Source organism: Rhinopithecus bieti, unplaced genomic scaffold (genome assembly GCF_001698545.2).
Source record: "Rhinopithecus bieti isolate Rb0 unplaced genomic scaffold, ASM169854v2 scaffold_34943, whole genome shotgun sequence".
NCBI classification, from domain to species: domain Eukaryota; kingdom Metazoa; phylum Chordata; class Mammalia; order Primates; family Cercopithecidae; genus Rhinopithecus; species Rhinopithecus bieti.
The window spans coordinates 912,644-928,080 of NW_016815584.1; the positions used below are offsets into that span (position 1 = coordinate 912,644).

The 15,437-nt window shown below is 40.3% G+C and overlaps 1 protein-coding gene and 1 pseudogene across 14 annotated transcripts in view; both read left to right on the top strand.

The window, feature by feature from the left end:
- HNRNPC (heterogeneous nuclear ribonucleoprotein C) overlaps positions 1–4,630 on the top strand; it is a 61,928-nt gene extending 57,298 nt beyond the window's left edge. For 10 of the 14 annotated variants that reach the window (XM_017853481.1, XM_017853490.1, XM_017853484.1 and 7 more), the window contains 4 exons: positions 360–517; positions 1,884–1,997; positions 2,239–2,399; positions 2,499–3,283. In XM_017853481.1, coding sequence (XP_017708970.1) covers positions 360–517; positions 1,884–1,997; positions 2,239–2,399; positions 2,499–2,582 — 517 coding nt within the window. In that variant the 3' untranslated portion in view covers positions 2,583–3,283. Of the gene's footprint in view, positions 1–359; positions 518–1,883; positions 1,998–2,238; positions 2,400–2,498 lie in introns of all 14 variants that reach the window. The other 4 variants (XM_017853488.1, XM_017853495.1, XM_017853489.1 and 1 more) reach the window with 1 other exon arrangement.
- Positions 4,631–5,792: 1,162 nt separating this feature from the next.
- The window catches only part of LOC108516127 (cytoskeleton-associated protein 2-like), a 78,660-nt pseudogene continuing 69,015 nt past the window's right edge, over positions 5,793–15,437 (top strand).

Below are 15,437 nucleotides of genomic sequence, written 5' to 3' on the forward strand. Positions count from 1 at the left end.
GAAGAAGATCCAAACAAAGGCTATTCATTATAATAAATACCCTGATAATACTTCCACTAGTACAGAGAAACCATTTATATCCAGTGCTAAAGGCCAGCCAACCATATAATTTGATATGTATGTTTTTCTTAAGGAAAAGTTGCTGCAGTATTAAAACTATTTTATATGCCTAGGTAAAGAAATAATAGGATAAGATTTCTAAACCCCACTATGGAGATTTTTGCTGGCCTTCTTAATGAAATTTAATAAAAAGAAATGACTGAGAGACAATATTCGTTGATTATTTATCATAAGGTATGTTGAATTGTGCTGAGATAATGTTAGGTTTGAATGAATTCCATTTTCCTTTTACCCAATAGGATGTACAGTTACCCAGCACGTGTACCTCCTCCTCCTCCTATTGCTCGCGCTGTAGTGCCCTCGAAACGCCAGCGTGTATCAGGAAACACCTCACGAAGGGGCAAAAGTGGCTTCAATTCTAAGAGTGGACAGCGGGGATCTTCCAAGTCTGGAAAGTGTATGTATTATTTCATTTTGTGATTATGGTATCTCTTGTGTTTTGAAATAGGGAAGTTAATGCAGTTAAAATATTGTTGTGCCACATAACTTCCTGTATTCAAAATAATGGAAGAGGCCAGCTGCGTGGTGGCTCATGCCTGTAATCCCACCACTTTGGGAGGCCCAGCGGGCGGATCACCTGAGGTCGGGAGTTCGAGACCAGCCTGTCCAACGTGGAGGAACCCCATTTCTACTGAAAATACAAAACATTAGCCAGGGATGGTGGTGCATGCATGTTATCCTAGCTAATTGGGAGGCTGAGGCAGGAGAATCACTTTTACCCAGGAGGCAGAGGTTGCAGTGAGCCGAGATTGTGCCATTGCATTCCAGCCTGGGTGACAAGAGCGAACTCCATCTCAAGAAAAATAATTTTAAAAATCCAAAATAATGGAGGAGACAAGATTGTGACTGAGTGGCCAATTCTAGACTGCAACAGCTAGGTGATTTGAAAGATGTCATTTGACTTTATGTAGTTGAGGTGTGTGTTAAGTTTCTGAGGGTTTTTTTTGTGGGTTATTTAAAAACTAAAATTCAGATAGTGTTCAGTATGTTGATTTTTTAACTTTTTTTTTTTTTTTTTTTTTTTAATTTTTTTTTTTTTTTTTTTTTTTTTGAGACGGAGTCTTGCTCTGTCACCCAGGCTGGAGTGCTGTGGCCGGATCTCAGCTCACTGCAAGCTCCGCCTCCCGGGTTCACGCCATTCTCCTGTCTCAGCCTCCCGGGTAGCTGGGACTACAGGCACCGCCACGTCGCCCGGCTAGTTTTTTGTAGTTTTTAGTAGAGACGGGGTTTCACCGTGTTAGCCAGGATGGTCTCGATCTCCTGACCTCGCGATCCGCCCGTCCCGGCCTCCCAAAGTGCTGGGATTACAGGCTTGAGCCACCGCGCCCGGCCTGATTTTTTAACTTTTGTGTATTGAACTCCTGTAACTGGAAATATGAAAGGCAGTAAAACATAACAGAAGGTCTGATGCAGTGGCTTATGCCTGTAGCCCCAGATGCTTAGGGGGAGGCTAAGACCCTGGGGATTTAGACTGTGGTGGGAGGATTGCATGAGACCAGGAGTTTACTGTGATCATACCTGTGAATAGTCACTGCACTCCAGAACTGGGCAATGTAGCGATAGCCCAGGTCTAAAAGATATTTAAAAAAAAAAAAAAATTACGGGAAGTGCTTTATAGTAGAACCAAGGGCCTTTATTACAGGGAAATCTGTACTGGCTCTGTTTCTTCCTGGTTGCTCCTGGTGTAGTCTAGTGCCAGTGTATTTGCTAACTCATATCTTCTGTACATTTGATTTTAATCCATTATTTTGTTTATGTTAAAGTGAAAGGAGATGACCTTCAGGCCATTAAGAAGGAGTTGACCCAGATAAAACAAAAAGTGGATTCTCTCCTGGAAAACCTGGAAAAAATTGAAAAGGAACAGAGCAAACAAGCAGGTAAATGGGTTTTCTGCTTGTTGAGTATATAGTTGGGTTAGTTACGTAAGGCACTTGAAAGTATATGTTGGAATAGTGGAATATAAGGCAATGTAATATGAAACTTGGGGAGTGTGAATTGGGAAGGGTATTTGTGTGGGAGGATGTAGATTTGTGCTGCAGTTCTGTGATCCTTAGTGGGGATTGTCTACATCCTGTGGACATTACTGCCCCTAGACAGACTTGTCCTTCTCATCCCCAGTAGAGATGAAGAACGATAAGTCAGAAGAGGAGCAGAGCAGCAGCTCCGTGAAGAAAGATGAGACTAATGTGAAGATGGAGTCTGAGGGGGGTGCAGATGACTCTGCTGAGGAGGGGGACCTACTGGATGATGATGATAATGAAGATCGGGGGGATGACCAGGTGAAAACCACGGGAAAGGAAAGAAAAAGGTGGTGGAGGGGGGCTCAGGGACACATGGAGTGCCTCTAACTCCATCCTATTTGTGTCTGTTTCTCACAGCTGGAGTTGATCAAGGATGATGAAAAAGAGGCTGAGGAAGGAGAGGATGACAGAGACAGCGCCAATGGCGAGGATGACTCTTAAGCACATAGTGGGGTTTAGAAATCTTATCCCATTATTTCTTTACCTAGGCGCTTGTCTAAGATCAAATTTTTCACCAGATCCTCTCCCCTAGTATCTTCAGCACATGCTCACTGTTCTCCCCATCCTTGTCCTTCCCATGTTCATTAATTCATATTGCCCCGCGCCTAGTCCCATTTTCACTTCCTTTGACGCTCCTAGTAGTTTTGTTAAGTCTTACCCTGTAATTTTTGCTTTTAATTTTGATACCTCTTTATGACTTAACAATAAAAAGGATGTATGGTTTTTATCAACTGTCTCCAAAATAATCTCTTGTTATGCAGGGAGTACAGTTCTATTCATTCATACATAAGTTCAGTAGTTGCTTCCCTAACTGCAAAGGCAATCTCATTTAGTTGAGTAGCTCCTGAAAGCAGCTTTGAGTTAGAAGTATGTGTGTTACACCCCCACATTAGTGTGCTGTGTGGGGCAGTTCAACACAAATGTAACAATGTATTTTTGTGAATGAGAGTTGGCATGTCAAATGCATCCTCTAGAAAAATAATTAGTGTTATAGTCTTAAGATTTGTTTTCTAAAGTTGATACTGTGGGTTATTTTTGTGAACAGCCTGATGTTTGGGACCTTTTTTCCTCAAAATAAACAAGTCCTTATTAAACCAGGAATTTGGAGAAAAAAAACCCTGGTTTTTTATTTTTGTATTTTATTATTGTTTACTTCAAACTTTGTTTTACAGCGTCCTCCACAAAACCTCTAGAATGTACTAGATACATTTTTCTTGGAATCATAATCATGATGCATACCAACACAACACTACTCAAATTATATTTCATTGAGTTGCATGTTGCATTGAGGAGTGAAATAACTTGACATACAGTGGAGATCGTTTTTCAAAATGGCTTTTACATCCTAATGAAAGTTCAGTGCTTTGTGGTCCAACTGGCACCCTTTTTGAGGTTTTTGTTGTGTGCTAAATTGTTTTGTCCTTAAATAGGAGAGACTCAAAAACAAGATTTCAGGAAAATTGCAACAGCTGGACAGTGGAACTCCCCCTGCTTTCTTCTGTTTTGTTCTTTTAATTACTATTTATAGCCTCAGTTACCTTCTGAATTCTGAAGTGTATACCTCCATGTTGAAAATAAGAAAACTCTTATTTCCTGATACTCCACAGTCTGCCTTCCCAGGTGATTGAGAACATAAAGAATGTTACATTTATTTTACCCTAAATGATCTTTTACCCCTATTAGCTGATCTTTGTGTTTTCCCTCAACTTTATTAATTACAGTGATTGGTTTTTTAGCATCCAGTCTTACTTAAAATGAGTATATTAAACAGCTGCCAGTGTTGTGATACCTCATCCTTGAAAGGCTTAGTTGATTTGTGTTTTAAACTTCAGTTTTTCCAGCACAGCAGAAAATGGCATTTATAATTTTTGTGCACACAGACCTTGGATTCCCCTATAAAGTTGCTATTGTTTCATAGCATGCAGCACTGGCCTTTTTTCATCCTATACATTACAGGCAAAACTCATGTCTTATTTATAAGGATTTTATAGATCATTTTCTATATCAGGTGACAAAAGTAGAAAAGAATGAAGAGGCTGAACTATGAACTACCCTTGGAGCCCATATACATGATACAGGCAATTTCTTTTGTATGTCAATTCGGTCAAAAATACTACCCACTTGATGTTTTCTGATCTGATGTGAGCTCATGTTACACAGACTTTTAGTAAGTAACCCATGACTAGAAAATAAACTGGATGCTTAGGAGAGAGTGTCAGATGTAGAAGATGCTAATAAGACATGTTTAATATTATGTTGTTAGCTGTAAGTTTTTGGGAAATACTGGAAAAATTAGTCCACAATCAAGTGTCTACTTTTCACTTCACTGTAGGGCCTCTGTCCCTGCACAGAGCAGTCTATTTAGCTGTGAATATCACAATCTGCAGATGCTCAAGTCCCTTACATAGAATGGCATAGTATTTGTATGTAACCTATGCATATTCTCCTGTATACTTTAAATCATCGCTACATTAAAATACCTGATAAAATGTAAATGGTATGTAAATAGTTGTAACTACTTTTATTTGTATTACTTTTTAAAGTTTTTTCTTTCCTAGTATTTTCGATCTATAGTTGGCTGAATCTGCATGTGCAAAACCCACGAACACGGAGGGCCAACTATACATTTAATTCTGTAGGAAAGCAGATATTGAATGAAGCTGTGGAAAGCACTTCTTAATATTAGGTTGGTGCAAAAGTAATTGTGCCTTTTGCCATTACTTTTAATTAGCCGCCATTACTTTTGCAAATAGCTGTAGAGCATGATCACACATTGAAAATCTACACATACATATGGTAGGTTTATTGTTGGAATACTAACACATCTAGTTTGTGTTGATGAGGAAGTCGTTTCACACTCCTGATTTAGGCTACTGTGGATTAAATATCCTCATGTGTTTAAGACAACAGTACTCTAGGTTTTCTGTAATCACAGGTGTGCTCATTTAATACGTTGACATTTAGGTTCCTAGGCCAAAACTGTAGCCAAGTAGATACTGGGATTGAAATACCATATGGTAAAATGCTTTTTGAAATCTGATCCAATGCAGATAAGTACAGGCTTTTTGGGAAAGGAGCTAGTGTTTTTAAAGACCATTTATCAGATGATATGCTTTTAGTCAGTGTGACATTACTTAACCCTGGGCCCTGCAAAGTAAGAATTGAGTTGACTCAATAGAAATTCAGAATAGTAGGCATGGTGGTGCAGGTAAAGGGGTTAGATCTGACAGTCAGTTAATAATTGAGGGATTTCTGATTCAATAATTGAGGGATTTCAGATTGATAGTCTGATTACACTAGTTGGAAGTAAGATTTAAAAGTAAAAACAATTTGAGATAAAATTCAGAACACAAGTTTCTTAATATGCCATGAAATCTAAGAAAATGTCAGGAATGCAGTTTTCATTCAGGGTTAGAAAGCAGGAGACGAGGTAGATGAATAAAACATCCATAATAACATTTTTTTCTGATGCTGCATAATGTATAATTGGGAAACTTTGGAGCCCTCTGCCTAGGATACTTCATAATTTGCCGTTGTCTTAGTGGGATGAGCTAACTGAAAGCTGTCGGGTGAGGAATGGATTCTAAATTTGGGATTCTCAAAAAGAGGGCTCATCTTAGATTTCACTTCTGATGTTAATATTACCCGAACATGCAAGACCTGCAAAGACTGTGTGATGAGTACCTGTTAAGTGGTTTAAAGGCTCTTTTTCAGAGGGAATGGGGTGTAATAGAAAAGGAAAGTAATGTAAATGGCAACACAAAGGTGGTAAATTGGAAGGAAATGAACGGGTGTCAAATTAGGATTGGGAAGAATGTAATAGTACAATAGAGGTAACCATCATTTAAGCCATAAGAGAACCTTGAAGTGTCAACATACAAATCCACTATAACTTGGCAGTATGTTTTACTCAAGTGTTAGGGGAAGCAAAACCCAGTCTATAATGTAGAAAGTACAGAACAGATGATATACTATATGGCAAGTACTAGTGTTTTGAGATAACCTTGATGAAACAATGTGCTTGTGGAAGTAGTTGCAGGATAGAGAAATCGTGTATATTTAATGAGATCAGCTCAGGAACATGCCTGGCCTGTCAGCATTGACTGACCAATTTTATTTCAGGGGAAAACCAGAAAACATACTCATTCCTACTGACAGTTGACCTTTTTATTAGGAGAATTCAGCTACACTGATGTCAAATGGAGTGTCAGTTTCTGGACCCTAGTTCACATCACATTGACCAAGAAAATGCATTCCATAGGAATGTAGAAGCAGCCAAGAAAAAGTACCCTGGCCAGAAAACCAGTTGACAGTAGTAAACGTATTATTTAGAAATGATTAACCAGTTAATTGTTACATATAATATGTGGATTATGGTCTGAGTACCTTTAGGAACCTCATTCACACTAGGAAGAGGCACTCTACCTAGAATTTTAGTGTTTGAACTTGGTATAAAGCAAAAATGTAGCCAGTTAAACTGCAGAGTAAGAGAACATAGACATACCTGACCAGACAAAAGCTTTCCAAATGTTAGGAGACAGGAAGTAAAAGTAGAAAACTGCAGAATTTGTGTTTGCATTAGTGACTTTCAAGTTAAATCTCAATTTTGAAAAGCAGGGCTGCTTTAAAGAGTATTGGAGTTAACACGTTTTGTGAGTAGAACTACAAAGCATAGAGGAAGAGAGGGGAGAACAGTAATGGGGTGAATGCAAATGACGGATTCATAGGAAGGAGTTGAAACCCAAGGTAAATGCAGATAGGAAGAGGAAAGCATGTTGGATTGTGTTTTCAACAGGCACTCAAGTAAAAGTTTGGAGAAACATGCCCTTGAAACAAATGGTAGAGCCAAATATTTGATATAGTCTGACTTAACTCCATGGGTTTTGGACCTTGGAAGAGGAAATGGTGTCTTTGAACTATAGTCTGTAGTCCTAGAAATTGGATAAACTATTTCCCAAATAGAGGTAACAGACTAAGATCCTAGCAACTTCTCTCTAAGTTAACGAAAGGGAAAAAATATCACCATGCCATTTTTCTCTTCATTCTACTACTGAGGACTAGAGTCATTCATAGACTGAACAGTTTCAAGAGCATATTGACAAGTGCCTGGCTAACAGCTGAAAGTCTGCCATTTCATGCAACTTTGTTGGGCTTTAGAGGTGAAGCAGGAATATAGAGAAAATACAGTTTGTCCTACCCACAACATGTATCTTAAACCATTTCTTCTGGCCCAGAAGACAAACTTTTCTAAATATCTTGGAAAAACTGCTCATGAGTTTCTACTTTTTTTTTTTTTTTTTTTTTTTTGAGTCTTGCTCTAACACCCAGGCTGGAGTGCAATGGCACAATCTCAGCTCACTGCAACCCCTACCTCTCAGGTTCAAGTGATTTTCCTGCCTCAGCCCCCTGAGTAGCACTCAACACCAAGCCTGGTTAGTTTTTTGTGTTTTTAGTAGAGATAGGGTTCCCCGTGTTGGTCAATCTGGTCTCAAACTCCACCTACCTCAGCCTCCCAAAGTGCTGGTATTACAGATAGCCACCGTGTCTAGCCAAAGTTTGTACTCTTAATGCCTACCATGGACTATTACGAGCACCTGGCAGTGACATTGCAGGAGTTCTAAAAAAAGACTTGGTCTTTCCCACAGGGACATTAATGTGAAAGAGGTCCAGTGACAAAGATTCAGTCACTTTTGCAGACCCTCACAAACCACAATAATGAAGTTGCAATGAATTTGGGACATAGCCTTCCCTCCCCAAAATTCTCGATCCAGGAATCCACCTGTCAAGTTCAATGACTCAGACTCCATTTCTAGTGTGGTCGTTGGTTAACAGCTTTACTAGTTTCCATCCAAGCTTAACCTTTCTATGGACCATAATGTCTTGGTCTGCTGCATTTATTGTCCTTCCCTGTTTTAAGGATACTAAGTTTTTAAAGAGGCATGAATACTTACTTCAAAGTCCCCGTTGGCCCTCCTGGGGGAAATTACCTCAAACCACAGGGTAGTCTGGTAAATAACCAGCTAGAGCCAGCTGCCAGCCCAACTTTGCCCAGATCTACAATGTTCTTCAAATTAGTTTCCTTATTCACCCCCAAACTTACCTTTTCCCCAGAACTTTATATCCACTCTCCAGAAAAGCTTCTGTAGCACCAGTTTGGTCAGTCCCAAGGTCCCAGGTGCCACTGGGGTCTAGTTGACAAAATTGTTTATATGGTTTGGCTGTTTCTCCACCAAAATCTCATCTTTAATTGTAATCTTCATAATCCGCATCCCCATGTTGAGGGAGGGACAAGGTGGGAGGTGACTGGATCTTGGGGGCAGTTTCCCCCATGCTGTTCTTGTGAGAGTTCTCATGAGATCTTTATGAGGGGCTCTTCCCCTTTCGCGTCCTACACAAACCCTGTCTCGCCTGCTGCCACGTAAAACGTGTCTGCTTCGCTCCGCCACGATTTTGTTTTCTGAGGCCTCCCCAGCCATGCAGAACTGTCAAACAAAACTCCTTTATAAATTACCCAGTCGTGGGGAAGTTTTATACAGCGGTGTGAAAACAGCCTAATACAGTTGTTTTCAAACATGCTGGAAATGCTGTGATCTGCTCTGCCACTGCCCCCATCCTGGGCTGACCCTCAATATTTTTCCTTTTAGTGGTGACACAGCTCTTTGCCTTGAGAAGCAGGAGTAGCCCTTGATGGAATCTAGTTCCCCAGGGGAAATCTAAGCAGCTTTACCTTCTCACTGTTAGCCCTCCACCTCTGGAGACAGCCTTAGTGTTCACTCTTTTATCCCCTCTCACCTGGGAATACAATCGTCCCTGTAACATAATGGCCCTGCTGTTCCCTCACCAACTGCCCCAGCATGGGGATCAGGAATATGGCAGCACTCCTCGGTGAAGTATATGCTGCCTTGTTTTAAGCACTTACCTGAATGTGTAGAGACATCTTTCCTCAAGAGTTTCTCACTTCCTGAGGAGTCTGCAGTCTTCATTCAAATGTCTTAATGGCTCATTTTTCAGAAATCTCGGTAGGTCTTGGGAAGCGTTGTCCTAGCTTTGGTTTATCTGAATAGTCCTATTTAAACTTTTCCCACACAGATGGCAGCCTCTTGCCTGCCCTTCTGTTTGTACACTTGTCTATTTTCTCTTTCTTTAAATGCCTTTTGGGTGTTAATACTTCATTGGTGGTTCTGTAGCCTTGCCCCCCCTTCTTTTGCAACTTGAAGGCAATTCTCAATTCTCTTCTTTTTTTTTTTTTTTTTGAGACAGTCTGGCTCTGTTGCCCAGGCTGGAGTGCAGTGGCTCGATCTTGGCTCACTGCAGGCTCTGCCTTCCGGGTTCACGCCATTCTCCTGCCTCAGCCTCCCGAGTAGCTGGCACTACAGGCGCCCGCCACCATGCCTGGCTAATTTTTTGTATTTTTTAGTAGAGACGGGGTTTCACCGTGTTAGCCAGGGTGGTCTTGATCTCCTGACCTTGTGATCTGCCCGCCTCGGCCTCCCAAAGTGCTGGGATTACAGGCGTGAGCCACCATGCCCGGCTCAATTCTCTTCTTGAGCACATTCGTCCTTAGCAGCTTCTGAATATCCCACCCACAATTAAGGTACAATCTGGTGACATAACTTTTTCCCTAGGAAGAAATGTGCTACTCAAGACTAATAGCCAAGGTTAAGAAAATGCATTAGTGTATTTGTTCTGTTTAGAAATAAAGATGGAACATCATATTTTATAGCTACTGTTAGTGCCCCATGTGCCTTCTAAGTATCTTTTGAATAGTTTTACTTCTCTCCATCTTGACAGCTACCATCCCAATCCAAGCTTCCATCACCTTGCTCCTGACTTACTGCAGTATCCTCCTGTCTACCCTTCATCCACTTTTATCTTTTTCCTATCCCTTGTTCATACAACAGCCATATTGTTTTTATTTCAAAACACATATAATCAGGGCACTTCTCGAATTAAAACCATTTCTGGCATTACTTGCCCTTAGGATAATAAAACTTTTTAACACAGTCGACAAGGCCAGAGATAGCCTGACCCTTGCTGATCTGTCCAGCATCTACTATATGTCCTCTTACTTTCTCTGTTCCAACCACACTGGACTTTGTTCCTCTTACTACTCATGCTCCTCACCTATTTGGTTCCCTAGTTAACTTCTTTTCATCTTTCAGATTTCAACTTGTGTCACTTCCTCCAGAAAGCCTACCCTTTCTTTCTTAACCAGGCCGATAGGCTGTCAAAACCGGGAATCTCTTCTTTGTAGTACTACAATCTTACTCATTGATTTGTATGGTTATTAATGTGGGTTGTATGTTGTTTTTTTAATTAGAATGAAACTCAGAGCAGGGACCACATCTATTACTTGTGATTAATATATTCCTAGTGGTTAGCACAGTGTCTAGAACAAATATATGTTGAATGAATAAATTGAAAAGGGAGAGGAAAAAGGGGAGGACTGGCTCTCTGTGAGGCAGTCTTGCAAACAGCAGAAATGCAAAGCAAAGCTGAAGAACTAACTATTCACCACATACCTAGAGGAGTGTTGTAATGTCTTGTGCCAGTCTCAAATGGGTGCATTCTTATGGGTAAGTTTTACTACTACAACTTTCACTATAATAGTTCACATTCCTCTCCTAATGTCAGTCTCCAACAAATCCCTCAGTAATTCATAATCAGTACTCTCATGCCAAGGATGAGAGAGGAACATTATCCAAAAAAGTTAGGTGTGGCCATTGCAGTTCATCTGTCTTTTTTTTTTTTTTTGAGACAGAGTGTTGCTCTGTTGCCCAGGTTGAAGTCCAGTGGCATGGTCTTGGCTCTCTGCAACCTCCGCCTCCCAGGTTAAAGCAATTCTCCTGCCTCAGGCTCCCAAGTAACTGGGATTACAGGCACCTGCCACCTCGCCCGGCTGTTTTTTTGTATTTTTAGCAGAGACGGCGTTTCACCATGTTGGTCAGGCTGGTCTCGAACTCATGACCTTGTGATCCGCCCGCCTTGGCCTTCCAAAGTGCTGGGAATACAGGCGTGAGCCACCACGCCCAGCTATTCATCTGTCTTTCAATACCTTTAAGTTCAGTTTCCTTTACAAAGCCCACTTTTTTCTTAGTGGGAATCACTTGTACCATGCAACACCTGCATTCCTTAATTTTTAAAGTTAAAACATTTATATACTATAAAATGGACACATCTTTAACATACAGCTTGATGAAGATTTACAAAGTAAACATGCCTTTTTTTTTTTTTTTTTTTTTTTTTTTTTTTTGAGGCGGAGTCTCGCTCTGTCGCCCGGACTGGAGTGCAGTGGCCAGATCTCAGCTCACTGCAAGAGACGGGGTTTCACCGTGTTAGCCAGGATGGTCTCGATCTCCTGACCTCGTGATCCGCCCGTCTCGGCCTCCCAAAGTGCTGGGATTACAGGCTTGAGCCACCGCGCCCGGCCAAACATGCCTGTTTAAACACCACTCTGATCAGGATGTGGAACATAACCAGCACTCCAGAAACCTCCCTCCCATCATTACCACCACTGGTTATCCTAGCCACTCTTCTGACTTGTATCACCATAGATAGGTTTTACTTGTTTTGAAGCCACATATAAATGGAATCATGGAAGTTTGGGCTTCTCTGAGAGCAGATCTTCAGAGAAAAAAACTTGAGTACAGTAGTTTATTTGGGGTTTGGCTCCAGGATGCAGGAGTGGGAAAGATGGTAGAGAGAGACAGAAGAAAAATCAATAGAAGAGTGTTACGCAGGTTGGATATATAATGCTTCCCAGAATTGTCTGACCAAACATTAGGCTGACATATTTTTCCACTAGCTGCTGTTTCCAATTGATTGGGGGATGCCCCAAGGAGGTTAACTTCACTGCAATTCTGAGCTGTAATTGACCTTAACAAGCTCCAGCAGTACTGAAGGACATTTGGATTATTTTCAGTTTGGGATAATACTGCTATGAACATTCCTGTACACGTCTTTTGAGACCATGTATGTGTATATTTCTGATGAGTATATAATGGGGTGGAATTGCTGGTTCATAGAATATGTGCATATTCACCTTTAATAGAGGTTGCCAACCATTTTTCTAAAGTGATTATACTAATTTATATTCTCACTATCTGTAAATGAACATTTCATTTGTTCCACATCCTTGCTGGCACTTGGTATTGATTGATATCCCTTTTAATTTTAGGCTTTTTAATGCATGTATAGTGGTATCTCACTTGGTGTTTGTTTGCTTTTTTGGTAAGTTTTTTATTGAAGTATAATTTACATACAGAAAATCACACAAATTGTTTACAGGTGTGACTTTTCACACAGTGAACACATGCAAAAACCAATATGAAATTAAGAGTTGGCACATCACCAGCACTCCAGAAGCCCTATGCATGTTCTCTTCCAGTTACTATACCACTATCCCAAGGATCATCTATTAATTCAACAGCATAGATTTATTTTGCCTGTTTTTCAACGTCAAATAAATGAAATAATATATTATGTACTCTTGTGTCTGGCTTCTTTGACTCAACAATATGTCTATGCAACTCACCTGTAATGTTGCATGTTGTAGTTTGTTCATTCATACTGTTGTATACAGTATTGCATTGTATAAATATACTATATTCATTCTGTTACTATGCATTTGGGCTGTTTCCAGTTTTGGCTATTATGAATAAAGCTGCTATGAACATTCTAGAATTGTCTTGTTGAACATATGTATGCATTTCTGCTGGGTATAAAGCTTAAAAAGGAAATTACTAGAAAATAGAGTATTGCTAATGTTACCTACCTGCTATTTTCACTGTAATTTCAGCCATTCTGGTTGATGTGTAATAGTGTCATATTAAAATTTTTTCTTTGCTTTTATAAAATAAATGTTTTTATGTTGGGATAATGTTAGATTTACAGAAAAGTTACAAAGACAGTACAGTTCTTTATATACCCTTCATCCAGTTTCCCCTTATGTTAATATCTTAATGTTAACATGGTACCTTTGTCAAAACTAAGAAACCAACACTGACTGTCACATTACTATTAACTACAGATCTTATTCAGGTTTCACCAGTTTGTGTGTGTGTGTGTGTGTGTGTAGTTGTGCACTTTAACCACCAGCATAATATATAAAAGTGTTCCATTGCCACAAAGGAACCCTTGTACTACCCACTTATTGTCACACCTTATCACCCATCCTTTCACCACCCTCCCTAACCTCTGGAAACCACTAATCTTCACTGTAATTTTGTCATTTCAAGAAGTTATGAATGGCATAATATATATGTGATACAAACATAGCATATGTAACTTTTTGAGAATGGGTTTCCTCTCCACAGTATGATGCTCTTGAATTCCATCCAAGTTTTACTATATGTACCGATAGTTTTTCGTTTTTTAAAAAATTGCTGTGGATGTACCAGTTTGTCTAACTGCTAACTCATCTATTGTAGGACATTGAGTTATTTCTAGTTTTGGGCTATTAAAAATAAAGCTGCTATGAACATTTGTGTATAAGTTTTTGTGCATATAAATTTTCATTTCTCTGGGATAATTTTCCTGGAGTGTGATGGTGGATAATATGGTAAGTATATGTTTAGTTTTATAAGAAACTGCCGAGCTATTTCCCAGAGTTGGTACCTCATTTTAAATTCCTACCAACAATAAGGGATGCAGTTCCTCTGCATTTTTGCCAGGATATAGGATTGGCACTAGTTTTTATTTTCACTGTTCTAATAGAGATGTATCGATACTGGCTTTTGTTTGTTTGCATTTCCGTAATGGCTAATGATGTTTAACATGTTTTCATGTGCTTATTTGCCATCCATATGTCATCTTTGGTAAAACGTATCTGCATGCCTCTTGCCCATTTTATAATTGGATTGTTTTTTTTAACCATTGTGTTGAGAATTCTTTATATATTCTGGATTAAAGTCCTTTGCCAGGTGATTTGCGAATATTTTCTCCCAGTCTATAACTTATCTTTTTGTCTTAACAGAGCCTTTTGCAGAGCAAAAGTTTTTAATTTTGATGAAGTCCAGTTTATCATCTCCCCTTCCCCTTCCCCTTCCCCTCCTTCTTCAGATGAAGTCTTGCTCTTGTGCCCCAGGCTGGAGTGCAATGGCGCGATCTCTGCTCACTGCAACCTCCGCCTCCCGGGTTCAAGCAATTCTCCTGCCTCAGCCTCCCAAGTAGCTGGGATTACAGGCACTTGCCACCACTCCCGGCTAATTTTTGTATTTTAAGTGGAGACGGGGTTTCACCATGTTGGCCAGGCTGGTCTTGAACTCCTGACCTCAAGTGATCCATCCACCTCAGCCTCCCAAAGTGCTGGGATTACAGGCATGAGCCACCACACCCGACCCATTTTTCTTTCTTTTATGGATCGTGCTGTTAGTGCTATTTCTAAGAACTCTTCACCAAGACCTAGGTCCTGATGATTTCTGCTATGTTTTTTCTAAAATGTTTTATAGTTTTACATTTAAATATATGATCTATCTTAAGTTATTTTTGTACAAGGTATGAGGTTGAGATTGAGGAGGTTTCTTTGTGTGTGTGTGTGTTTGTGTTTTCCAGTGGATATGCAATTTCTTCAGTGTGGGAGTTCCCTGTTTTGTTCCATTGGTCAGTGTTTATTCATCTACCCATACTACATTTTTGATTATTATAGCTAGATATTCTTAAAATTGGGTAGGGTGACTCCTCCCACTTTCTTCTCTTTTTTTCCCCAAAATTGTTTGAGCTATTGCCTTTGCCTTACCATATGAATTTTATTTTTATTTTATTTTATTTTATTCTTTTGAGATGGAGTCCCGCTCTGTCGCCCGGGCTGGAGTGCAGTGGCCAGATTTCAACTCACTGCAAGCTCCGCCTCCCGGGTTTACGCCATTCTCCTGCCTCAGCCTCCCGAGTAGCTGGGACTACAGGCGCCAGCCATCTTGCCCGGCTAGCTTTTTGTATTTTTTAGTAGAGATGGGGTTTCACCGTGTTAGCCAGGATGGTCTCGAACTCCTGACCTCATGATCTGCCCGTCTCGGCCTCCCAAAGTGCTGGGATTACAGGCTTGAGCCACCGTGCCCGGCCCTTATTTTTATTTTATTTTATTTTATTTATTTATTTATTTATTTATTTTTTGAGACGGAGTCTTGCTCTGCCGCCCAGGCTGGAGTGCGGTGGCCAGATCTCAGCTCACTGCAAGCTCCGCCTCCCGGGTTCACGCCATTCTCCTGTCTCAGCCTCCCGAGTAGCTGGGACTACAGGCGCCCGCCTCGTCGCCCGGCTAGTTTTTTGTATTTTTTTAGTAGAGACGGGGTTTCACCG